The sequence below is a fragment of the Salminus brasiliensis genome, chromosome 15 (genome assembly GCF_030463535.1).
Source record: "Salminus brasiliensis chromosome 15, fSalBra1.hap2, whole genome shotgun sequence".
Classification (NCBI taxonomy): domain Eukaryota; kingdom Metazoa; phylum Chordata; class Actinopteri; order Characiformes; family Bryconidae; genus Salminus; species Salminus brasiliensis.
The window spans coordinates 7,841,595-7,866,477 of record NC_132892.1 but is presented as its reverse complement, the minus strand read 5'-3'; the positions used below and the strand labels follow the sequence as shown (position 1 = coordinate 7,866,477).

The 24,883-nt window shown below is 37.7% G+C and overlaps 2 protein-coding genes across 3 annotated transcripts; both read left to right on the top strand.

Annotated features, from left to right (window-relative positions):
* The first annotated feature begins 2,396 nt into the window (after nucleotides 1-2,396).
* LOC140535844 (sodium/potassium-transporting ATPase subunit alpha-1-like) lies at nucleotides 2,397-9,109 on the top strand. 2 transcript variants are annotated; one of them, XM_072657372.1, is made up of 22 exons: nucleotides 2,397-2,408; nucleotides 2,504-2,617; nucleotides 2,851-2,910; nucleotides 3,111-3,314; nucleotides 3,622-3,735; nucleotides 3,812-3,946; nucleotides 4,032-4,149; nucleotides 4,518-4,786; nucleotides 5,050-5,358; nucleotides 5,590-5,724; nucleotides 5,822-6,014; nucleotides 6,126-6,301; nucleotides 6,399-6,535; nucleotides 6,609-6,759; nucleotides 6,844-7,012; nucleotides 7,089-7,243; nucleotides 7,341-7,464; nucleotides 7,777-7,922; nucleotides 8,045-8,175; nucleotides 8,298-8,399; nucleotides 8,757-8,848; nucleotides 9,006-9,109. In XM_072657372.1, exons 1-22 carry the CDS (start codon nucleotides 2,397-2,399, stop codon nucleotides 9,032-9,034), a joined length of 3,075 nt encoding a protein of 1,024 aa, XP_072513473.1. In that variant the 3' UTR covers nucleotides 9,035-9,109. The 2 variants fall into 2 exon arrangements, with proteins under 2 accessions (XP_072513473.1, XP_072513472.1); XM_072657371.1 differs by having other exon boundaries at nucleotides 2,397-2,412; nucleotides 2,508-2,617.
* Nucleotides 9,110-10,977: 1,868 nt separating this feature from the next.
* On the top strand, nucleotides 10,978-22,977 carry LOC140535342 (sodium/potassium-transporting ATPase subunit alpha-1-like). The gene is made up of 22 exons (XM_072656637.1): nucleotides 10,978-11,178; nucleotides 14,826-14,945; nucleotides 15,052-15,111; nucleotides 15,288-15,491; nucleotides 15,583-15,696; nucleotides 15,789-15,923; nucleotides 16,066-16,183; nucleotides 16,272-16,540; nucleotides 16,646-16,954; nucleotides 17,461-17,595; nucleotides 17,684-17,876; nucleotides 17,998-18,173; nucleotides 18,261-18,397; nucleotides 18,519-18,669; nucleotides 18,759-18,927; nucleotides 19,013-19,167; nucleotides 19,267-19,390; nucleotides 19,976-20,121; nucleotides 20,199-20,329; nucleotides 20,433-20,534; nucleotides 20,629-20,720; nucleotides 20,860-22,977. Exons 1-22 carry the CDS (start codon nucleotides 11,167-11,169, stop codon nucleotides 20,886-20,888), a joined length of 3,081 nt encoding a protein of 1,026 aa, XP_072512738.1. The 5' UTR covers nucleotides 10,978-11,166; the 3' UTR covers nucleotides 20,889-22,977.
* The last annotated feature ends 1,906 nt before the right edge of the window (nucleotides 22,978-24,883 follow it).

Below are 24,883 nucleotides of genomic sequence, written 5' to 3'. Positions count from 1 at the left end.
GCAGCTAAGCCAATATATAATGTATGGATTGAAGAAATAATTAATGAAAATAAATATTTAGATAATAATATTTAGATAATAATTATAACTTTTAATGCAGATGAAATGAAGATAAATGAAGATAAAGATAACTGAAATTTTAAAAGGTAACTAAAACATACCAAAATCTAAAGGTTAACTAGAATCAAATAAAAACTTGTGTGGGTGAATTGATGTGGTTATGGTTAGTTAGGTCTTTTTCTAATGAATTGCAACCACATATAAAAATAAACCATTCCTAACAGATCAGCCCTTCCCAAAAATGCAAAAAGAAAATATTAACCCCCTAACGCAGAAAGGCTTATTACACACTAAGAAACTACAGGGATTATGCACAAACTGGTGGGGCTATTCTTTGATAATAGATGTTTTATGTACAGGTAATGACTGAAGGCCATGACAAAGAAACAAATGTAATTACTCTTGGTTCAACATTTCTAGTTAGCAGAAGTCTTTGTCAAGGTGTGTACCAAGACTAAAATAAGTGCCAATCTGTTATTTTTCAAGTGTATGGAAAAGATCTCTTTCCCAGTGAAATTCAGCTGTTATGGAAAAAATGTGGTCAGCACATACAGAGGCTGGCACCATATCTAGTGCATGTCTAGTGCAATGAAACTGTGTTTTCTGGAATGATAGTGCTCTATCTAATATTGGGATGAGATGGGTAGTTGAAATGGTAATCATCCAACATCCTAATCTCACTAACACCTTTGTTGCTGAATGCAATCAAATCCTCACAGCAATGCTCCAAAATCTATAAGAATGCCTTTCTTTGACAGGTACTGCAACACGAGAAACTCTTTATAATACCCTTAGTTTTGTAATACCAATACTTTTGTCTATAAATTGTGTATATGGCCCATGGTCCAGAATGATTCTTGTATTTTCTTGATAAATGTATGGCATGATTGCCAATATAACCGGTGCAAAAAACATATCTAAAACATCTGTAAACATATGTAATCTACTGTAAGTAGTGGAACTTGAGCAATTATAATGGAATAGAGCAATTTAATTGGATACTAACTTAGATTATTTAGAGTTACCAATGCATAGTTTATTTGAATAAAACTATTTATAACAAATGATAAAAAGAAAAATATATTTTGAATTTCTTATAATATAAAAAAGTGTTTTACAGGCACAAAGAATATACATGGCTGCCTGAGACTTATGTACATGACTATAAAAATGTAACATTTATCCTACAAAATTAAAGAAATTACATTTTGTTCTTAAAAGAGACATAACAGGTACTCACCAAGTCCTATGCCATCATTGTGATAAAACTCTAGCTTGTTAACCACCTCAGAGACATAACATCAACTCCTGAAGGGGAGGAGTTTGGCATAGGATGTGTTCAGTGCAAATTAGAAGTGTAATTTATCCATCCCTTATTCATACAGGTAGGTCATTTGAGCTTCTCAATGACAAGAACAAAAGTACATACACATTTGTCCACAAACAGCTTGTCCACATCCTAGACGTTTAGGGTATAAACACTTCATTGTTCACAACTCTGTGTCATCCACCAGAAGATGACACCATGAATATGGTTTTGTATGTGGTTGCTCTTGAATAAAAGCAAGGACTAGTTTATAGTAAACCTTCTACAAAATTGTACAAGTACATTTAGCTGTTAACACATCCTTTAAGCTATGGTTAGCTTGCTGTTACAATTTCTGCTTCCTCACAGTTACAAAAGTCAGTAGAATAGAATTAAACATATGTTTATTACACATATACATAATGTTTAGAAATAAACATTAGTATAAATAATAATGCTGGTCATGTGTGTATATTTTAATCTCTAATTTATTCTCTAATTACATTCCACATATAAGTAAAATAAACTTTTTAAGGTCCTAGGTTTAGGTTCACTTCAGAGGGTTATGTGTAATAATAAACCAATCAAATAAACATGAATTTCATGCATACCAATTATCCTTTCAATTCTTACAGACAAATAATATTCTGCCTTTGCTATTACTATTATTATTATTATTATTATTATTATTACTATTATTAACAATTAACAATTCAGTTGACTGTCATTGAGTACTTCAAATGACCTACCTGTATGGACATGTTGTGTATCTAAAATATTTCTAAAAGCATGTCCACAAACTTACCCACTTACTAAATGTTTAGGGAAGATCTTTGATTGGTTGTCATTGAGAAGTTCAGGTGACCTACATATCTGTCTGATTTGTAACTGAATCTCCTCCTCCTTTTACAGGTAAGATGGTGCAGTATAAATGCCGTTGGGTCAGACTTTAAGATGCAGAGACTGTAATGTGTCTCTAGAGACAGTAACAGCAGGACAGAGGGAGGCTTCCACCTGGCTTTGGAAAAGAATGGGGTTCGGAGTAAGTGTATTACTTTTACAGTGTTTTTCATATATTAACTCATTTCTGCTCTTTTTTCAAAGCCCTAAATTGTTATTTATAAATTATTTAAATAGTCAGGTAATGAAAGATACAAGTTGGCAGCAACCTCTGAAAATGAGGCTAAAAAGAAGAAAAAAGGAAAGAGAGACCAAAAAGACCTGGATGAACTGAAGAAAGAAGTGGACCTGGTAAGGAATCTCAAATACATAAAAAAAAAAACTTAAAGAAAGAAAAAGAAAATGACATGAAAACTAAAATATCTTTGTAATTTATGTAATAATGTGTTTTGATATAACATAATTATTTTGGGTGGAACCATTGCACACATCTAAATCAAGTAAAATGAACTTTTTAGTGCTATGATTATGTGCTATGAAAAGTCATTTAAAAACAGTGGTTACATTAACTTTCTCCCATACAGGATGATCATAAGCTGACCTTAGATGAGCTTCAACGTAAATATGGCACCGATCTTAGTAGGGTAAGAAGATTTTAAGACAAATCTGTTTTAAGCATTGCATTATAACTGTGCATTTGTTTTAATGGAACTAAAGAGAATATTATATTAATTTAAAGCTAGAAATTAATAAGCATTCTAATAAATCACAATAGTTCTGTCAGACAACTTGCTTTATTATACATTAGCAAATATCTAATACCTGATTTGATAATTTCTTTAAGGGTTTATCCAATTATCGTGCAAAGGAGATTTTTGAACGTGATGGACCCAATGCTCTGACCCCCCCTCCAACAACCCCAGAATGGGTCAAGTTTTGTAAACAGCTTTTTGGTGGATTCTGCACTCTACTCTGGATTGGAGCTTTCCTTTGTTTCCTGGCTTACACAATACAGGTTACAACAGAGAGTGAGCCTGTAAAAGACAATGTAAGAAGTACATAAGGATTTGTAAATTAATAAGTTGATTTGAAGTCTGTACATTTGTTGGAACATCTTAACTAGTACAATGTGTATATAGCAATTACATAGTACAATTCCTTACACCATAAGCAAAAGGTGTTTAATATAGTACTGAAAATGGGTTCCTTGACTTAATGAACATAATGTTTTATATAGAATTACTTTGTGAAGAAGCATTAACCATTTCTCACTGTTCTTAATAGAACCACTGCCTTTAAAAAATAACCCCTGAAAACCCTTCTAAGTGTCTATGTATATATGTTTTTTCCTTCAGTTGTACCTTGGTATTGTACTTGCTGCAGTGGTGATGATCACAGGATGTTTCTCATACTACCAAGAGGCTAAAAGCTCAAAGATTATGGAATCATTCAAGAAGCTTGTTCCACAGGTAAGTATTATGCAGATAGAACTTTTATTCACTGCATGCAGGCATGAATTAACATGATGTACCTTGATTTAAATAGCAAGCCTTGGTTATTCGAGATGGTGAGAAAAAGAGCATCAATGCTGAAGATGTGGTTGTTGGTGACCTTGTGGAAGTTAAGGGTGGAGACAGAATTCCAGCTGATCTGCGTATTATTGCTGCACAAGGATGCAAGGTAGGTTAATAAACACTTCTACAAACATCTACAACAAAATGTATTTAGCATTTATCATGATAACTGTTTTGTCCTGCCTTCACAGGTGGACAACTCTTCTCTTACTGGTGAATCTGAGCCCCAGACTCGTACTCCTCAGTTTTCCAATGAAAACCCTCTGGAGACAAAGAATATTGCTTTCCTTTCCACAAATTGTGTCGAAGGTACAAAATAAATACAATACTCTGAAATAGTATCTTGAAGGAACATTCAACATTACTTTAAGAAAGGCTGTATAATTCAATTGCTGAAATATAAACAAAGTTATTGAAAATGTTTCATATGAAATTATGTTAAGTTATGAAGAATCACAATGAAGAGGTCACAATGTCTTCAATGGTTTGAATGTTAGGTTTCTATCTGAAAAGAGTTTTGAAGAATGGCATATTTCACATTAAACAAAATTTATTTGTTCATATTTTATACATAAAAAAGGAATTTTGGCAAGCTTGGGAAATTATTATTATTATTATTATTATTATTATTATTATTATTATTATTATTATTAATGTATTACACAATTATTCTGCAGGGTCTGCCACAGGTATTGTCATCAACACTGGTGATCGCACTGTGATGGGCCGAATTGCTATTCTTGCATCTAGTCTTGAAGTTGGACAGACCCCAATTAACATCGAGATTGAGCACTTTATCCACATCATCACTGGTGTGGCCTTTTTCCTGGGTGGAACCTTCTGTGTTCTTTCTCTTATTCTCGGATATGGCTGGTTGGAAGCCGTCATCTTCCTTATCGGACTTATTGTTGCCAATGTGCCTGAAGGTTTACTTGCCACAGTCACCGTAAGTACAGTTCTTCTACATTTGCAATCTAGAAGCCCTTTTAAATCTTTGTATGTATACAAACAAAGTGTTTAAAAGACCAATTTTAACTATTTTATCATTTTAGAATGAAACTCTGATAGTAGTTCTTTGCAGAACTATCTACTGAAACATTTTTAGGAAAGTTATTCTTCCATGGCATTGATAAAAAAACCTTTGGCACTTCTATTTAAAAAACTAAAACACACAAAGAATAATGTTTGGTTTAAATCTGTAACCCTTAGGTATGTCTAACTCTAACTGCCAAGCGAATGGCCAAGAAGAACTGCCTTGTGAAGAATCTTGAGGCTGTGGAAACTCTGGGCTCTACCACCACCATTTGCTCAGACAAAACTGGAACCTTGACTCAGAATCGCATGACTGTGGCCCACATGTGGTTTGACAACCAGATCCATGAAGCTGACACCACAGAAAACCAGAGTGGAACGTCCTTTGACAGAAGCTCTCCTACTTGGGCGGCCCTTGCTCGTGTGGCTGGTCTATGCAACCGTGCTGTTTTTCTTGCTGATCAGGCCAATGTCCCTGTTCTTAAGGTGTGTCTGCATAGAAAGGAAACCCTTGAAGGTCCATTTTAGACAACAAACCTTTATAAGCAAATTTTAATTGTTTCAGTTATTGAATAAATAAATTAAATATATCTCTGATATTATATCACATGAAAATCCAACTATTGTTATATTCTAAAACAGTCTGGTAAAATAGATTAAATAGATTAGGATCTTGAATTTAAGATATAGATATAAAAACGTTTTCATCTTTTACAGAGGGACACCACTGGCGATGCTTCAGAATCTGCACTGCTTAAGTGCATTGAGCTCTGCTGTGGTTCAGTGAAGACCATGAGAGAACAGTATGCAAAACTTGCTGAGATCCCCTTCAACTCTACCAACAAATACCAGGTATTTTCTTTTTATTTACTTTTATATCCCTAAAACTAAGACTAAGCAAAATCCAATTTACCTGTACCCTAACATCAGCTGATCTGTTACCCTCCAGCTCTCAATTCACAAGAACCCAAACTCCTCAGAGAACAAGCACCTGCTGGTAATGAAAGGAGCCCCTGAAAGAATCCTGGACAGATGCTCAACCATTATGATTCAGGGAAAAGAGCAGCCCTTGGATGATGAAATGAAGGATGCTTTCCAGAACGTGTATCTAAAACTAGGTGGCCTTGGCGAAAGAGTACTAGGCAAGCAAAACTGTTAGGATAATGTAGTTTAATACACACTTTAAATGTTATACTTTTTTGACAGTGCATGCTGTAAGTTCACAAATGTAAAAGTGGAATCATTCTTTGTAGGTTTCTGCCAATTTAATTTGCCTGATGATCAGTTCGCTGAGGGATATGCATTTGAAATTGAAGAGGTGAACTTCCCCACTGAAAACCTGTGCTTTGTTGGCCTCATGTCCATGATTGATCCTCCGCGTGCTGCTGTACCAGATGCAGTAGCCAAGTGCAGAAGTGCTGGAATAAAGGTAAACTATTTAGCACATACTCAGTACCATATGCCACGTAGTGCAATACACTCAAATTTTATATAATTGTCTATTTAATCTTCTTGAAATTTTCTAGGTTATCATGGTCACAGGTGATCACCCAATCACAGCTAAAGCCATTGCAAAAGGTGTGGGCATTATCTCTGAGGGCAGTGAGACTGTGGAAGACATTGCTGCTCGTCGAAACATTACTGTTGAAGAAGTGAACCCCAGGTAAACTGGACATTTTCTAAGGATTTTTCCACATTTCATTGGGTCAGTCAGACTAATAATGAATGTTTTGCAGGGATGCAAAGGCTTGTGTTGTCCATGGAGGAGAGCTAAAAAATTTTACCCCTGAGCAGTTGGATGACATTCTGAAGCACCACACTGAGATTGTGTTTGCAAGAACATCTCCTCAGCAGAAACTGATCATTGTGGAGGGTTGCCAGAGACAGGTAATTGTCATAATGAAGCCAAAATATTATATTATTTACTAGTAGTAGTAGTATTTATTTGTACTTTACTCTTCTCATAAACAGGGTGCCATTGTGGCTGTGACTGGTGACGGTGTAAATGATTCTCCTGCTTTAAAGAAAGCTGACATTGGAGTAGCTATGGGTATTGCTGGATCAGATGTCTCCAAACAGGCTGCTGACATGATTCTTCTAGATGACAACTTTGCGTCCATTGTTACTGGAGTGGAAGAAGGTAGAAAATACTAAAGGTGAAATGTCCTTCGTTTTTTTTTGTAACTGTTTGTCTAAAAATGGAATTCTTTTACCAGGCCGTCTTATATTTGACAACTTGAAGAAATCCATCGCTTACACTCTGACCAGTAAAATCCCTGAGATGTCACCCTTCCTTTTCTTTGTCATTGCTGGCATTCCTCTTGCTCTTGGAACTGTCACCATCTTATGTATTGATCTGGGAACTGACATGGTAAGAAATAAAACCTATATATTCACCAATATATTCTACCACTATAGATAACTATCGGTAAGTAAGTATGTAATCTGTGGCTCTGTTTATCTTACAGGTACCTGCAATTTCTTTGGCCTATGAAGGTCCTGAGAGTGATATCATGAAGAGGCAGCCCAGAGATGCCAAAACTGACAAATTGGTAAATGAAAGGCTCATCAGTATGGCTTATGGTCAAATTGGTAAGCAAACAGATTGCAAAGATTTTTTCTCTTTCTTTTAAGGGTGCTGAGGTGAACAACAAATAACGAGTTTTGTTAACTTCCAGGATAATAAGCTCTTTTGTGCAATACAATAGAGATGTATCTGAATTTTGAAAAGAATAGAGTAACAAGTGGTATTATTTTTGTTCCAAAGTGTTCTGCTGTGGTTCAGAACATTAAGGATAAACCTACAAAACCTGCTGAGATCGCCATCAGAATTGAATTGCATTACTAAAATCCTACATTATAGCATGAGACAGAAAGGGAATTTATTTAGCTTTTTTATTATAGGTATGATGCAGGCAGTAGGAGGCTTCTTTACCTACTTTGTAATCCTTGCTGAGAATGGATTCCTGCCCTTATTTCTGATTGGACTGCGTGTAAACTGGGATGATCAGTATTGTAATGACTTGGAGGACAGCTATGGCCAGCAGTGGGTACGTAATGCATAATCAAGGGCTACCAAGACTGACTGAAATGCATTCACATGAAAACACTGATAGAAATTGATATTTAAATGCTGAGATGATTCCATATGACTCTATTTTTCTTTTTGCAGACTTATGAACGAAGAAAAATTGTGGAGTACACATGTCATACTGCATTCTTTGTCAGTATTGTGATTGTGCAGTGGACTGATTTGATCATCTGTAAGACAAGGACAAATTCACTCATACACCAGGGAATGAAGTACGTAAACCAAAGACAAACTATATAAAGTTATCTGTAACCTAAGGGTATAACTGCAATGAACTGGTTATAAATAGAAAATGCCTTGAGAGGCACACTTCATCTGTATTTTTTATTTACAGAAACAAAGTCCTCAACTTTGGTCTAATAGAGGAGACAGCACTGGCGGCCTTCCTGTCCTACTGTCCAGGCACGGATGTTGCTGTAAGAATGTATCCACTGAAGTAAGTACAGTTTTCCAAAAAAAGTCACTTGTTTGTGCAATGCCCTAAAGAGTAAGATCAAATTGTTTTTTTTAAACAAATGCAAGTGTAAAAGTAGTTTAACAGTGTCTTGTCATTTGATTATTGTGATGACGATGTATGAAGCACAGAACATTTAATATATAGTAGTTATTCACCTATTAGCCTCTAATCTGTCTTAAGACAAAGGCCCATACACTTTTGTAGTAGAACTACAAAACAATACTGTCTCTATGCTGACCAAACATGGGGAAATTAGTTTTATCCCTGTGTGTTAACATTATAATACAGTGAGATTTACATGTTATTAAAACCTTAATTATTGTTTATCCCCTCCAGACCTTGGTGGTGGTTGTGTCCTGTACCATATTCACTTCTCATTTTCATCTATGATGAGGTTAGAAAGTACCTCCTTCGGCGAAACCCAGGAGGTAAAAACAGATGCTTTGTGCTTTTCAATATGCTATGCATGTTAAAAATTCTGTGTTTTCATATAAGTATAGTGAAATTAATTATATGCAAGTGTGTGATTATGAACAAGCACCATAAAGAAACATTCTCTAATATATTTTTCCAATCCCTTTTTAGGTTGGATAGAAAAAGAGACATATTATTAAACTTCTGTGATCTCTTTTCTCCAAATATGTCCACAGTCACATCCCTAATTGCTAATGTTGAATGCTGAAAATAAAAATGTGTGTAATGCAACTATTTTGTGTGTATTATGTTCATTCTTGTGGACAGCGGGGACCTAATCATGATTTTAGGATGAATCTCTGGTAGCTTGACTCACTGGCTTTAAAAGGGTAACATGCAAAGTACAGCAAAATATCAAAAGACCTATTTTCTTAATCTTAATAGCAACAGAAACAAGCACGCCTTTAAAACTCTAAACTCTGAAGCTTGCTAAACTCAGAATGTGTGAGAATGAATGCTCCCCAAACAAGAATAATGCATTGAAGCCTAAATCAGGAACAAAGAAGATGTCAGTGTTAACAGATGTTAACAAATAAAAACTAACAGGCGTAATAGGCTAAGCAATAGACCCAGCTGAAGCAGGTCTTACAATCATATCTGTATAGTGCACTGACTACTATTAAGTAAAGATTTGACTACCTAGTTCAGCAACTCCTAGATAAGAAAATGCTGTGACTGATCCAACTCAATTAAAGTAGCTTTAACTACAAAATGATTATATTTTGGCTTCTAGCATTGTAACTAACATACTAGCACAGTACCTGCTGCCACTGCAGTGCGTACATTGGCTACTAGTTTGTTCAAAAAGGACCTGTAAATATGTGCTGTGACATAACATTAACATACATTATACAGAAAAAAGTATTGGGTCACCTGCTCATTTATTGCTTCTTCAGAACACAGTACTGCTCTACAGGGACTAGACAAGCTGTGTAGGTGTACATTTGAACATCTGTGTCAGCAATAGGACTGGGTAGCGATAGGGTAAAAATACTACATCATGATACTTAAAGACATTTTCACAATACACAATATGTATCACAATGCATGCAATCACAGGTTAAATATGTCAGTAGCGACAGATTCTTAAAAACTACTATTCAGATGTACAGTGAATACAGTGATTTTTATTCAACATCGGCTGCACTTCATTCAATTAAACCAGTCAAATTACACTGTTGGTAATGAAACATGCAGCTGATCAATGTACTTTAAGCACTAACAATATCCTCAATATGCTTAGATAAGCATAATGTGTATCATGATAACAAAATAGCAACTTATAATAGTAAATGCAGTTATTAGAAGGGTCATCCTCAAACATATTGACCATCATCCCAACAGCCCCAAAAAAGGTGATGTGCCTTTAAGACCTATTTAATATTACATTAGCCTAGTACCTCCCACAAGGGGTATCATTCTGCTCTTATGGGGGGGGGGGCATGATAGTTTCCATGGCAACACATGTATAGGGTAGAACCTGCAGTGTGTAAATAACATTTGATATTTTTAGCTTTTACTCTGAAGATGTTCATTCCTACACACGCAAATTGTATTGAGCTGGTCCATTTCCTGAATGAATTCTGCAAACGCACAAGGATCTGAATCTAATTGAGGGTTTTAATAATTCTGTATCCAGCAAACACTAAGCACCCTATTCACAGAATCTTGCTTTTATCACAGAGCTAAACTAACTAAAATCACATGGATTTCAGTCTGAAGAGTGATTTTATCATTTTTTTACAACTATGATTTTAACTGCATTGTATTGCTACAATGCATTTTAAAGTACGTTTTCCTAAAATTAAGTCATATTGCAGAATTCACAAAAAAGTACTGCCCTGAAAAGACACATAAAAGTAATGTATTCGAATGATTAGAAGAGCTGTAGACCATTTAAAATAGTCAACGTGTCCAGTTCATAGCTGAAATGTATTGGCCTAAATTAAGTCAGTAAAGCAAAGGGCTCATAAACTGTGCTACATCATAACCAAAAGCTCGCCATGCTGCTGACTCCACCCCTTCATGTTACCATGGCGAAAGGAGTAGACGTCACTAGAAAAAAATCTTCACTGTATATAAGTGTTGAACCCTCAAACAGCGACGAAGCCTGTATGGTTGTCCGGGTGGAGTGACACGTGTGGGCAGGACACATTCAGAGGGAACTCAAGAAGCAGCGGGAATTTTTATTTTGTGCCTTTTAATTTATTTTAAGACAAACTGGGATTTGGACACTCAAGATCTCTCCTTTTACAACATAAAAATAGGCAAAATGGGACGAGGAGTAAGTGTGCTCTTACTATTTTTACTTTGGCTTGTTAAAATACAGATTAACTCCTTAACCTCGCGAAAATAAGAGAGCACATGTTAGCTACATTGTTTGTCAAATTAATGTAGGAACAGATCATCTCCAGATCCCTTCAACGCACATGACTTCCGCAAATGTGTACTTTCAGTGGAATCGTTTAGACGTGTTCTTTTACTCGTTTGGAAATAAAACTTCAAGATTTCGAGGTTAGGAGCAACAGGTTCTAGTGTTTGGTCTTCTAAAAGTGGGTAAATTCGATTGTTATTTTGTCCGAAAAGAGTTTACTGAAGATTGCAGTAATGTCGGAGTCAGTGAAACTTCCTCTGAGATGGCCGCAATGTATGATGGCCCATTTCGTCGTGTGTTGGAAGAAAAAAAAGTCTTGTGACTACATTCGTGACCTGTTTTCGAGATCTAAATCTTTTTTGGCAGATAAATGTGTCCACCATTAACACTAAGCTGACGAATGTTGATCCTATTCCCCCGATATAATTTGTTTAAATCATTCGTACACCGCAGCATGCACGTTTTAGGGCGAGGGGGGCGGAAATTTCCTAAAGACGATGGCTTTTTTTCAGCCCTCAGTCTGTCATCGCGCCATTGTGTTTTCTCGGTGTAATTAAGAGCCAGTGGCGCCCTATTGTGATAGACTGATTGTGCAACGTTGTACACAAGCCACTTAGTAGAGCTGGTCAACATAACCTACCATTTTAAGCAGACCGTGAAAGAACGTCATTTTCTCATGTCTGTTGCAATATTTGAACACTCGCGTGGGAGATGTGGGGCCTTCTTGTCTCCTCCTCTTTCTGCCGCCCTATTCCACCCCTCCCCCTTTCATTAACACATCATTTGCCAGCGGGTTGGCGTCGTAAAATCCTTAAGAAATCGTATTACTGTAGTAGGATTGCTCTGATGACTGTTGTGCCGTTATACGATGAAAGTGAGCCACTATTTTCTCGCGTAGGATTTGTGTTTTTTGTGTTTGGTTTTGGGGTCCTGGACTTTATGCTGACCCGCTGGTAAAAGGCGGGTGGGTCCACACTAATGTACACTATGTCCCTGTGTGTCATAGCATCTAATCTCAGCAGGGAGTAGCGGCTGCTTATAAGAGAGCGGCTTTAGCACATGCATGTAATATGCATTCCCAGTTTAAGCTATCTTTGTGATGTGGATCAGCCTTGCATTCCGAGATTGCATCTGGTTTGGTGCACTGAACAACGCCCCACCCCACCCTGCCGCTACAACCCCCACTGCCATAAGACAGATGCCGTTCCTCACCAGCGAACATAATGTGGTGTTTTAAGCATCTGTTGGGGAGGGGGCTATTGCGGCAGGGGGAGCAACGATAATGCTTGGCTGCAATAATGCTCGATTACTGCAAGAACAGTGAAATATGATTAAACATAAACTGGAGCTCGGAAATTTAAGCTCATTTAAAGATTTTTTGTTCCTTGTCCATGGCATAGTACTTTGTTGTAATTCACTTAATTGTTCTTTTTATTTTATGATTCTACACAGTTCAGTGTTGATAACAGGTGTTGGTCACAGCTGTGCCCGTGCCCCCACCCCCATCCTGAATGTGTATGCAAAGTAAAGGCCATCATGTCCCCTCCAAAGGATTTAACATTCTTTCCATTCAGCGGTCACTACTTGTTAGTAGGCCCTTTTGTCACTGGCGATTCCATCTTCAACCTAGAGCAGAGGACAGCCCCCCACCCCTTTCTATGCAGGGCCCTACTTAGTATGCCTTTCCTTTTTTGGTACGCAGTTTAAAGGAGTAGATATGAGGCATATCTTGCATGTCCCCATTCATAGTGCTTGAGACTAAACTAAGTCGTTCCAAAATGCTTCACATTTATTAGCAACAGTTTTGACTGTAGCATTTTGCTGTATAAAAGTAATACATTATTCTAAAAAACTCCCATAGATTCATGTTTTCCCCCTTTCTGACTGGCTAGCTATTAAAATAAAGGGTGTTACACTTTGCATGTGACTGCTCTTTTTCAAATACCTAGAGGTGTGGCCCTAGCACCCATGGTAACAGGGCAAAGTCCCAGTGTAGAGAAGTGATTTGCTTGCATGCACAATGTAAGTTTGACATACAGAAGATTTAAAAGGGCCAAAAAAAAAATCACACAACACCTCTGGATTACTTCTGAGTATTTGTCCCACGATTTGTTCTTTCAAATGCCTTAATTCCAATGCTTATTTATGCCATGTTTAGGTCTCAAGGGAGAGGGTAACACAAGATATTGTGGTGCAGTTCAAATCTATTGCACTGCAAAAGTAGTATAGGGAAAATGGGATATTTTTATGTTTTCTGGTTCTTTCCTGGTCCTCATTCCAACATATAAATAATTTGGTCCCCTACAGAAACCATATAAGGCCTTAAATGTTTAACTGCATAGCTGGTACCACCCCTTCCCTTTTGGAACAAGAGAATATATGGGTCAAATAGCTTTTACTATCCGCTCAAACATGAATGCCATAATGTCAGAAGTAACTAAAGATAGTAATATCAGTCAGGAATTTTTAGATGATACTTGTGACAACCCTGATGGGAAGCAGTAGTCCGATCAGTTCCATGGTTTAAACCTTCATCTAGTCTTTTAGGTGTCTTTGCAGATGATTTGTTGTTGTGTTGTAACTGTATAGTGACTCTTATGCACCATGGGCTATTCTTCTTGTGCACCGAGCACAATGTTTATTAATAATTCATGCTATTCTGCTAATAATTGATGACTTCTTTTTTTTATCTGTAATTCTGGCCTAATTGCTCATTATTATGTCGACACAAACAAATCAAAGTTGTGACAACTCCGAATAACCCAAACTGAAATGTATGTCTAAAGTGTCTTAAAGATGTGTATGAAGAGCTTGATTTCAAAATGCTAATTATCCATTTGTAATAGTTTTGGATATTTAACATGGTCTGGGTAGTTTTAACAGAATGGAAGAAAATATATATCAGTTCATATATATAATATCGCACTCACACATGCGTAAAGCCCATTGGCAGTATTTGTGTGTGTCAAACATTGGGCTACAACAGCAGAAGAGCCTGTTGGGATCCCTTTCTGTCTGCCAAGCAGGCTGAAGACAGCCCGGTCTGATAAATCTTTCTGGTGAGGCATGCAGAATTTGGTCAGAATTTGGTTTCCACAGCTTGAAATCATGTGCCCAGCTACCTTCAGCTACCGACACTTCAGCCTGGTGGAGGTGGTGTATTGGTATGGGAAATGTTTTCTTTGCACATTTTGGACCCGTTGGTACCTACCAGTCATCACTTGAATGCCACAGAGTTTGCTCATCTTCAAATTGTAATCCTGGAATAGTAAGCATCTCAAACATGGCAAACATTAACATGGCAAGGAGTTTAATGTTCTTTTAGTGGTCCTCCTAGTCCACCCACTTTTTTGTTTGTTGTACATATCACTTATAAAACCATATGCTTGTGGTGTACATTAAAAATGCTACATTTTGCAAGGTAAACCAATAACATTTACCTCAGTATTTCCAGTTGTTTTATTACAAATCTTTTGAATCATCTTGGGTGGTACATGTTTTGAAAAAGGTACAATTAATCATGGGAAAGTTAAGCGTGCTTGTTTGGTGTATCACAGGAAGGTCGGGAACAGTATGAGCTGGCGGCCACCTCAGAACAGGGGGGCAAGAAATCTAAGTCTAAGGGCAAGAAGGACAAGGACAAAGATATGGATGAACTCAAAAAGGAAGTGGACTTGGTGAGTCAGCCTCTTAGAAATGAAGTGAAACTACTGATCGGCAGCTGAAAAAATCCTAGATTTAGTTTCAGAGAGATTTCGTTTTCAAACATTTAAATTCTTCTAGGATGACCACAAGCTGGGCCTGGAAGAACTCAACAGGAAATATGGCACAGACCTAACAAGGGTGAGTCTTACTAATTCCAAATATGTTAAATCCAAATCTTTTTCACTGTTTTGAACATTTTAAAAATCCAGCAAACATGCCTTCTCTATTAAACTTTGTTCCTGTACACATATGTGAGATCACTACAAGAATATAGATTTGTGTTCTGTATTAACATTTTTACTTTCTACCACTAGGGACTGACTGCTGCTCGTGCAAAGGAGATCCTTGCACGCGATGGACCCAATGCCCTGACGCCCCCTCCCACGACCCCAGAATGGGTCAAGTTCTGCAAACAACTCTTTGGGGGGTTTTCCACTCTACTATGGATTGGCGCTTTACTTTGCTTCCTGGCTTATGGAATTCTTGCAGCCTCAGAAGATGAACCAGCAAATGATAATGTAATAAAATGTTTTCAATAGATTGGAGGCCTGTTAAACTTTCACTCCTCAGTAGTGGGATCCTTCAAACTGCTGTCTCCTTGTCATACAGTTGTACTTGGGTATTGTGCTGTCTGCGGTGGTGATGATTACTGGTTGCTTCTCATACTATCAAGAGGCTAAGAGCTCCAAGATCATGGACTCCTTCAAGAATCTTGTTCCTCAGGTAGTAGAAAACATGCTATTTGTATAATAAGACTCTTTATTTATGTTACAAATTAAACCTGCTGTGACTTATCTATATTATTTGTTGTTTAGCAAGCCCTGGTTGTCCGTGATGGTGAGAAGATGAGCATAAATGCTGAAGATGTGGTTGTTGGAGATCTTGTGGAGGTTAAAGGAGGAGACAGAATTCCAGCTGATCTGCGGATCATTTCTGCTCATGGGTGCAAGGTGAACATGTATTAATTATTTTCCTTGATAGCACTGTGGGTACCAAAATGTCATTGTCTAAAGGTTGTTGTTTGTTTGTTTGTTTGTTTGTTTGTTTGTTTGTTTTTTTTTTTTTTTTTTTTTTTTTTTTTTTTTTATTCAGGTGGACAACTCCTCCCTGACTGGCGAATCTGAGCCTCAGACACGAACTCCTGACTTCTCCAATGAAAATCCCTTGGAGACAAGAAACATTGCTTTTTTTTCCACCAATTGTGTTGAAGGTATGATTTCTATATAGATCTGTTCAAGTATCTTTCAGGGAATCTCAGTTCATTCCTCAATGCTTCTGTTCTGTGGTTTTCTTTGTAGGTACTGCTAGAGGTATTGTAATCAACACTGGTGATCGCACTGTAATGGGTCGTATTGCTACTCTTGCCTCTGGTCTTGAAGTTGGCAGAACCCCCATTTCTATTGAGATTGAGCACTTTATCCACATTATCACTGGAGTGGCTGTTTTCCTTGGTGTGTCCTTCTTTATTCTTTCTCTGATTCTTGGATACAGCTGGCTAGAGGCAGTCATCTTCCTCATTGGTATCATTGTCGCTAATGTGCCAGAAGGTCTCTTGGCTACTGTAACTGTAAGTGCCACAATAACGAGTGATACTGATATATTGCAGTTAATATACAGTATACAAGTATAAGCCCACTTTTGCATAATCACTAATCCTTGTTTCTGTATTTAGGTGTGTCTGACTTTAACTGCCAAACGTATGGCAAAGAAGAACTGTCTAGTCAAGAACCTTGAAGCTGTGGAGACCCTTGGCTCTACCTCCACAATCTGCTCAGACAAAACAGGAACTCTGACCCAGAACCGTATGACTGTGGCTCATATGTGGTTTGATAACCAGATTCATGAAGCTGATACCACTGAGAACCAGAGTGGAACCTCTTTTGATAGAAGCTCTGCTACTTGGGCTGGCCTGGCTCGAATTGCTGGCTTGTGCAACCGTGCTGTCTTCCTTGCTGATCAAGACAATGTTGCAATCCTCAAGGTTCACATTATAAATATTCACTCAGCCTCTTTCGAACATGATAAATCAAATCTCTTTAATGTGCTTTTTGGGCATATCTACCAGTCATGCACCTTTTGCAAGTTGTTTACTTGAGATTTGTTTTTCTGCTTGTGTTCCAGTATTTTGCTCTTTGCCTGTAGGGAATATTTGTGCCCCTTGCTCCCAAGAGCTTATTAGTAGTACTTAGTCTTCCAGTAAACAACCTTTCTGCCTTCCAACATTGGTTGTTTTGTGAATTACTTGCCGTGGATTAACTAATAGTCAAATTCACATTTAAGTAGTAGTTGGTAACCCTCCAGGTTTTACTTGTGCAACTGAACTGAATTAGAAACATTTGTTCTTTGACAACTGGAACATAAAACTAATTAACTAATGAAGTGTTTTCCTGAGGAGTGTGCTTTGTAGTATTTTAACAAACATATCAAAGTACATTTTAATGTAAAACCAGAGTTTTGGTGTTACAAAATATGTTAACTTTTCCATAGAGGGATACAGCTGGTGATGCCTCAGAGTCTGCCCTGTTGAAGTGTATTGAACTGTGCTGTGGTTCAGTGAAGGAAATGAGAGACAAATATACAAAAATTGCTGAGATCCCTTTTAACTCCACCAACAAATACCAGGTAATACATGGCACTTGTTTTATACCCTATATATGTTACTCTTCTTGTGAATTCTGCTGAGGTCTTGTCAATGACTTCTCTCTGTTAGTTGTCCATCCACAAGAACACTAATGAGGGAGAGAGTAAGCACCTACTAGTAATGAAGGGAGCCCCCGAGAGGATCCTGGACCGATGCTCAACCATTATGCTTCAGGGAAAAGAACAGTCTCTGGATGATGAGATGAAGGATGCTTTCCAGAATGCTTATTTAGAATTGGGTGGTCTGGGAGAACGAGTGCTGGGTGAGATTGTTACTAAATGCTGCTGTATATTGATTTAATAATGTAAAGCTTCAAGTTGAGTTCTTTGAGGCCAACTGTGAACTTTGCTGCATTAAAGTGTATCTGTCTTGTTTCTTTTTAGGTTTTTGCCACTTCAACCTTCCTGATGACCAGTTTCCTGAGGATTTTCAGTTTGACACAGAAGATGTGAACTTTCCAACAGAAAACTTGTGCTTTGTTGGCCTTATGTCTATGATTGATCCACCACGTGCTGCTGTGCCTGATGCTGTTGGCAAGTGCAGGAGTGCTGGAATCAAGGTATAACCATTAGATAAAAGTTTGTTCTTGGGTGGTGTTTGCAACCTAATAAGGGCTACAGAATTCACATCCTTTTTAATCGTCTAGGTTATCATGGTCACTGGTGATCATCCAATCACAGCAAAAGCCATTGCCAAGGGTGTGGGTATTATCTCCGAGGGCAATGAGACTGTGGAAGACATTGCTGCTCGTTTAAACATACCTATTAATGAAGTCAACCCCAGGTAATATATTGCTCTGGTATTTGGTCATTGGTATGCAGTACATTATTTACAATGCTTTTATATGACCTAGAATCTGAGAATTTGTGCACGTGCACTAATGCTTGTTTTGTTTTATTTCCAGAGATGCCAAGGCTTGTGTGGTCCATGGTGGAGATTTAAAAGACCTGACCCCTGAACAATTGGATGATGTCTTGAAACATCACACTGAAATTGTGTTTGCCAGAACATCTCCTCAACAGAAATTGATTATTGTCGAAGGCTGTCAGCGCCAGGTACCACCTGTAATCTTAAATGCAGTAAACGAATGTGCAACAATTGATTAGTGACATTAGAAGGAAAAACATTTTTTTTGTTATAACAGGGTGCTATTGTGGCTGTAACTGGGGATGGTGTCAATGATTCTCCTGCTCTGAAGAAAGCTGACATTGGAGTAGCTATGGGTATTGCTGGATCAGATGTCTCTAAACAGGCTGCTGACATGATCCTCCTAGATGACAACTTTGCCTCAATTGTTACAGGAGTGGAGGAAGGTAAATGGCACTAAACAAAAAATAATCCTAAATTCAGCTACAAACATTGGTTGTGAGTTTTAATAAAAATGTTTTTTCTTACCAGGCCGCTTGATCTTTGACAACTTGAAGAAATCCATTGCTTACACTTTGACAAGCAACATTCCTGAGATTACTCCTTTTCTCCTGTTTATAATTGCAAACATCCCTCTTCCTCTGGGCACTGTCACTATCCTCTGTATTGATCTTGGTACTGACATGGTAAGCATAATTTTAATTAGAACTCTCTTTTTAACGGTACAGTGTAAATTCAATTCAAATTCAAATAGACTTTGCTAACATGCTCTTTAAAACCAACAGGTCCCTGCTATCTCCTTAGCTTATGAGGCAGCTGAAAGTGACATCATGAAGAGGCAGCCAAGAAACCCCAAAACAGACAAGTTGGTGAATGAAAGGCTCATTAGCATGGCCTATGGTCAGATTGGTAAGAAATCGAAAGATCAGTGGAGAAGCATTTCCTTGCAAGATTTAATGGACCAGGGCAAACAATTTGGGTGTGGGGTTACAGTGCTGTTGAATGCGTATATGTTTATTTTGTTTCCGGTCAGCTCCTAAACCTTTATCTTAGCTTGGCCTAGTGCAGACCAGGGGATTATGCTGTGTATGAGTATCCAGAATTCTTTATTGCATTCCAGTGAATAGCTTTAGCACAAAAATATACATGCCAATGTCGAAGTGATATTGATCCAAAAACATTGGCGATAAAAAGAAACTAGAGGATTGGTTCAATCAAAACACATCACTAAGTAGTAGCAGAGGTTTTGATGGTTTGAAACAGTTATAGAGGAGTCCTGGCTTGTTAGATCAGGTCAGAGAAATGTATAAGTGACTAGATAAAGGCCAAGTTTGTGTCCCGATACCTAGTTTGGATTATTGAATAAGACTCTCAAAAGATACCAAGGGACCTTTTGGCTATAATGGTCCATAATATCCATAAATTGTTTCAAAAGTTCCTATTAAACCTCATCAGATCATGACACAATAAGCATGTCTTTGTTTCAATTCACAGGTATGATTCAGGCTCTTGCCGGCTTCTTTACTTACTTTGTAATTCTGGCTGAGAATGGATTTCTGCCATCTACGTTGCTGGGTATACGTGTGTTTTGGGATGACAAGTATATGAATGATCTGGAAGACAGCTATGGCCAGCAGTGGGTATGTATATAATTTCAATGTTTTCACATTACCCCTGAATGTCATATGACTTCTTATACCTGTAATTGTTTCTTCAGACATATGAACAGAGGAAGATTGTGGAGTTCACTTGTCACACTGCATTCTTCATCAGTATTGTAATTGTGCAATGGGCTGACTTGATCATCTGTAAAACCAGAAGGAATTCAGTTTTCCAACAAGGGATGAAGTAAGTAGGAGGTCCATAATTACTCCTGTTAAATGCCATTCTTGTCTGGATTTATTGGTTACAATGTATGGAGTTTTAAGATGGTAATTTCTTGCCAATGCAGAAACAAAATCCTCATCTTTGGCCTGTTTGAAGAGACTGCCCTTGCTGCCTTTTTGTCCTACTGCCCAGGAATGGATGTTGCTCTCAGAATGTACCCGCTCAAGTAAGTTATTTCATAATCATCTTTTTTTTCCCTTTCAGAAAAGTTTTGGATTTTTAATCAAATGCATTTTTTTTTTTACTACTTTGCTCTCCAGACCGAATTGGTGGTTCTGTGCATTTCCGTACTCCCTTCTCATCTTTATTTATGATGAAATCCGAAAGCTTATCATCCGACGTAGTCCAGGAGGTAAGGAGGGGGGTGTCTTTGAATTAAAAAGCTCTGTCTTTGGACAGAATATGGCTGTTTTACATTTTACTTTGTAATGTGTATTGTTCATTATATTAGATATGTGATTTACTAAAGGGTTGTGTTTGTATTGTTGTAGGTTGGGTGGAGAGAGAGACCTACTACTAAAGCATCCAGTCAACATCACAAGTCTCTTTGCATGGCTGTCTTGCTGCTTGGAAATTTAACCTCAGTAATTTGAAAGTTTTGGTTTTGTCTTTTTTTTTTTTTTTTTTTTTTTTTTTTTTTCCCTCCCCAAACACATATCTCTCTAGGGAATGATTGACACAAAAACTGCGATCGTGAACCAAGACATTGCGTGCCTTGTTTCTGAAGCCGGACCAATTTTATACATGTTTTTAAAGTGAACTATTAATAAACTCTCAGTCAGGTCCCACAGTTGTAGTGATTTTTAATGTTTTATTTTTATTTTATTTTTTGGACATACTTTGATCTTAATGCTGCCATTGTTCTGTACACTGACCACTTTGTGTTAATCAGGAAATAAGGATTACTGCCCACTGCATTTGGAAATCAATTATTTTAACTGCACCCACATGGTACACTGTAATGACCTTTTTAGAGTCTCCATTTCTACAGCCTCAGTTTCATAAGAAGGGTAATGTTATTTATAAAATAAGAAGTGGCTTACAGCTCTTCAGTAGTTACTGCATTCCATTTTATGCAGTTCTGGTATGCAAAATATAATACCTGAAGGAGGAGAGCAGAGCTCAGGGCTTCTTTCTCTTCCACAAGTTATGCAACATTTTAATTAAGCCTGGAAAACTAACAAGACATCAGTATTTCAAAAACATGTATTGGTAAGGGGAGGAAAGCCCTTGGTAAAAATAAATACACTTAAATTCAAATATGTGAGAATGTTTGAAGAGCAACAGTAAAAATGGCAGAATGTCTAGTCTGAACCTTTTTGTCTTTCTTGACCGCATCCTGTATCAGAGGTAGATTGCCTCTTGGTTGAGTTCTGTTTTTCTCTCTCAAGATTTCACTTGGTTTCTTCTTTGGAGGCAGAGGAGCTGGAAACCTGATTATATGCCTCCTGTTCTGCCAAAAGGCCCAGCTCCAACCATGAGGGAATGGTGAGAGAAATCAGTTAGTTCAAGCCTGGATCAACTCCCCAGGAGTTACTTTTGTTTACATTGCCAGCAAAACTGCTTCATAATTTTTGAAGCTGAGGCTGTTGAAAGGTCACATGATTTTTGTGTACCAAAGTTTTACATATTTCTACACCATAAGAATAACCTGGAGTCTGAATAAATGACTCTGAAAAAATGTTTTGGTTCATGTAATTATGCAAGACATGCCATTAAAGCACCGTTATAGGAGAATCATTTTCCATTTGCCTTTTTAAATATCTGTGGCAAAAAAAAACTGCCGTTTTTTTCTAGCGTTTCAAAATAGCCCAGTGATTTAAATAGCCAAACTGGCTCTTTAGCCATTATGAAAACTATAATTGCATTATGCATTAATACCAGAATTTATAACAACCGTGCATGGAAATCAAGAAATATTGAGTTACACTGTGGATTGGGTACCATTACAAGTTTCAGCTATGCTGTATGTTAATGAACTATAAACCTATTCTCACAAATGGAAAAGGTGACATCAATTAAGTAATATTTATTTATTTATTTATTTCACCTGAATATTTAAAGGGGTTGGGAAGAAGACTACAGCTCACAATTGGTTATTTGGCAGATGGTGCATGAAGTTGGAGTAAGCTTTTTGCCTGATGTATGACAAAGAAAAAGAAAATATGTGTAATTTGTATACAAAACCATGTATTTTGTGTGCATGATTTTGCATGACTTTCAGAGAACTATACAGCTGAATGCTGAGTGATGCTGTTACTGTATGACATGGTCCTTTGATGGGGGTCTGGTGACTCAGCACTCAAATTGTGGAGAGAGAATGCAGAACCATTTATTTACAAATAGACTTTATCCTTGATACAGAAACCAGCTCCAATGTTAGGAGAGCTCAATAGTCAACAGAGAGATCGCTAAAACCAGAAATGTGTACAGTGATCACCTCTGCCTGATTTGGAATAAAACACTTTTTGAAGCCTTCATAAAATGCAGGAATAATGAGCTTGCCAGTTGTTGTTGTCTGTTTGACCTACTGGATATGTAAACCACGTAAATGCATTCCCTATGTGAATGAAGACTGTTAATGAAAATAATAAAAAACAAAACAGACAGTTTTTTTGCTCTTGAAAGTTCTGTTGATCGTTTTTTTGTTTTCCCATGTTTTGTAAACCCTTTTTAATTTGTGATTAATGTGCAACACTGATGTTGCTAACTAAGAATTGACACAAGAAAGGGTCAAATCTATAAACTTTTCCTGAGATTCTGGCTTTTAGCATATTTGAAAATGTGTGGACAATAGATCTTCATTTCACAAAATTGAGAGATGGAGGTAGTATACTTAAACACGACACATGAGACACTCTCACATTTATTACTATTCTAAAATGTTAGGATTTTGGAAGAGCCTGTCTAATTTAAACCTCAGGCATATACAGTGGGGCCAAAAGTATTTAGTCACAAATAAGCAAGTTTTCTGTCTCTCACAGACCTGTAACTTCTTTAAGAAGCTCTTCTTCCTCCACTCGTCACCTGTATTAATGGCACCTGTTTGACCTTGTTATCTGTATAAAAGACACCTGTCCACAGCCTCAAACAGTCAGACTCCAAACTTGTTGAAGGACACCAGATAGAAAATTGTAGACCTGCACCAGGCTGGGAAGAGGGAATCTACAATAGGCAAGCAGGTTGGTGTGAATAAATCAACTGTGAGAACAATTGTAAGAAAATGGAAGACATACAAGATCTTTAATAATCTTCCTCGATCTGGGGCCCCACGCAAGATCTCATCCCGTGGAGTCAAAATGATCATGAGAATGGTGAACAAAAGTCCCAGAACTACACGATGGGACCTAATGAATGACCTGCAGAGAGCTGGGACCAAAGTAACAAAGGCTACCATCAGTAACACACTACACCGAGAGGGACTCAAATCCTGCAGTGCCAGGTGTGTCCCCCTGCTTAAGCCAGTATATGTCCAGGCCCATCTGAAGTTTGCCAGAGAGCATACGGATGATCTAGAAGAGGATTGAGAGAGTATCACGTGGTCAGATGAAACCAAAATATAACTTTTTGGTAAAAACTCAACTTGTGTTTGGAGGAAGAAGAATGCTGAGTTGCATCCCAAGAACACCATACCTACTGTGAAGTATGGGGGTGGAAACATTATGCTTTGGGGCTGTTTTTCTGCAAAGGGGACAGGACGACTGATCCATGTTAGGGGAAGAATGAACGGGGCCATGTATCGTGAGATTTTAAGCCTGAACTTTCGTCCATCAGTGAGAGCATTGAAGATGGAACGTGGGTGGGTCTTCCAGCATGACAATAATTCCAAACACACCGCTCAGGCAACGAAGAAGTGGCTCTGTAAAAAGCATTTCAAGGTCATGGAGTGGCCTAGCCAGTCTCCAGATCTCAACCCAATAGAAAATTTGTTTTGTGGAGGGAGTTGAAAGTCTGGGCCAAAATACTAGCAAACCTGGTAAAGACCTACAGGAAACGTTTGACCTCTAAGTATTGAGTTGAACTTTTGTTATTGACCAAATACTTCTTTTTCACCATAATTCACAAACAAATTCTTAAAAAATCCTACAATGTGATTTTCCTGGATCTTTTTTCTCATTTTGTCTCTCATAGTTGAAGTGTACCTATGATGAAAATTACAGACCTCTCTCATCTTTCTAAGAAGGAGCACAATCAGTGGCTTACTAAATATTTTTTTGCCCCACTGTAGTTTGCTCTTAATTGCTTTCCATTATTTCACATGCCTGCCAAATGTTGGCCAAATAAAGTATGAACATGAAAAGTATAAGCATGTACAGCACTTTATACTTAGTTGGGGCTCCTTTAGCCTGGATTGCTGCAGCAATGTGGAGTGGCATGGAGTCGATCAGTCTGTGGCACTGCTCAGGTGTTATGAGAGCCCAGGTTGCTCTGATAGTGGCCCTCAGCTCTTCTGCATTGTTGGGTCTGGCGTATCGCATCTTCCTCTTCACAATACCCCATAGATTTTCTATGGGG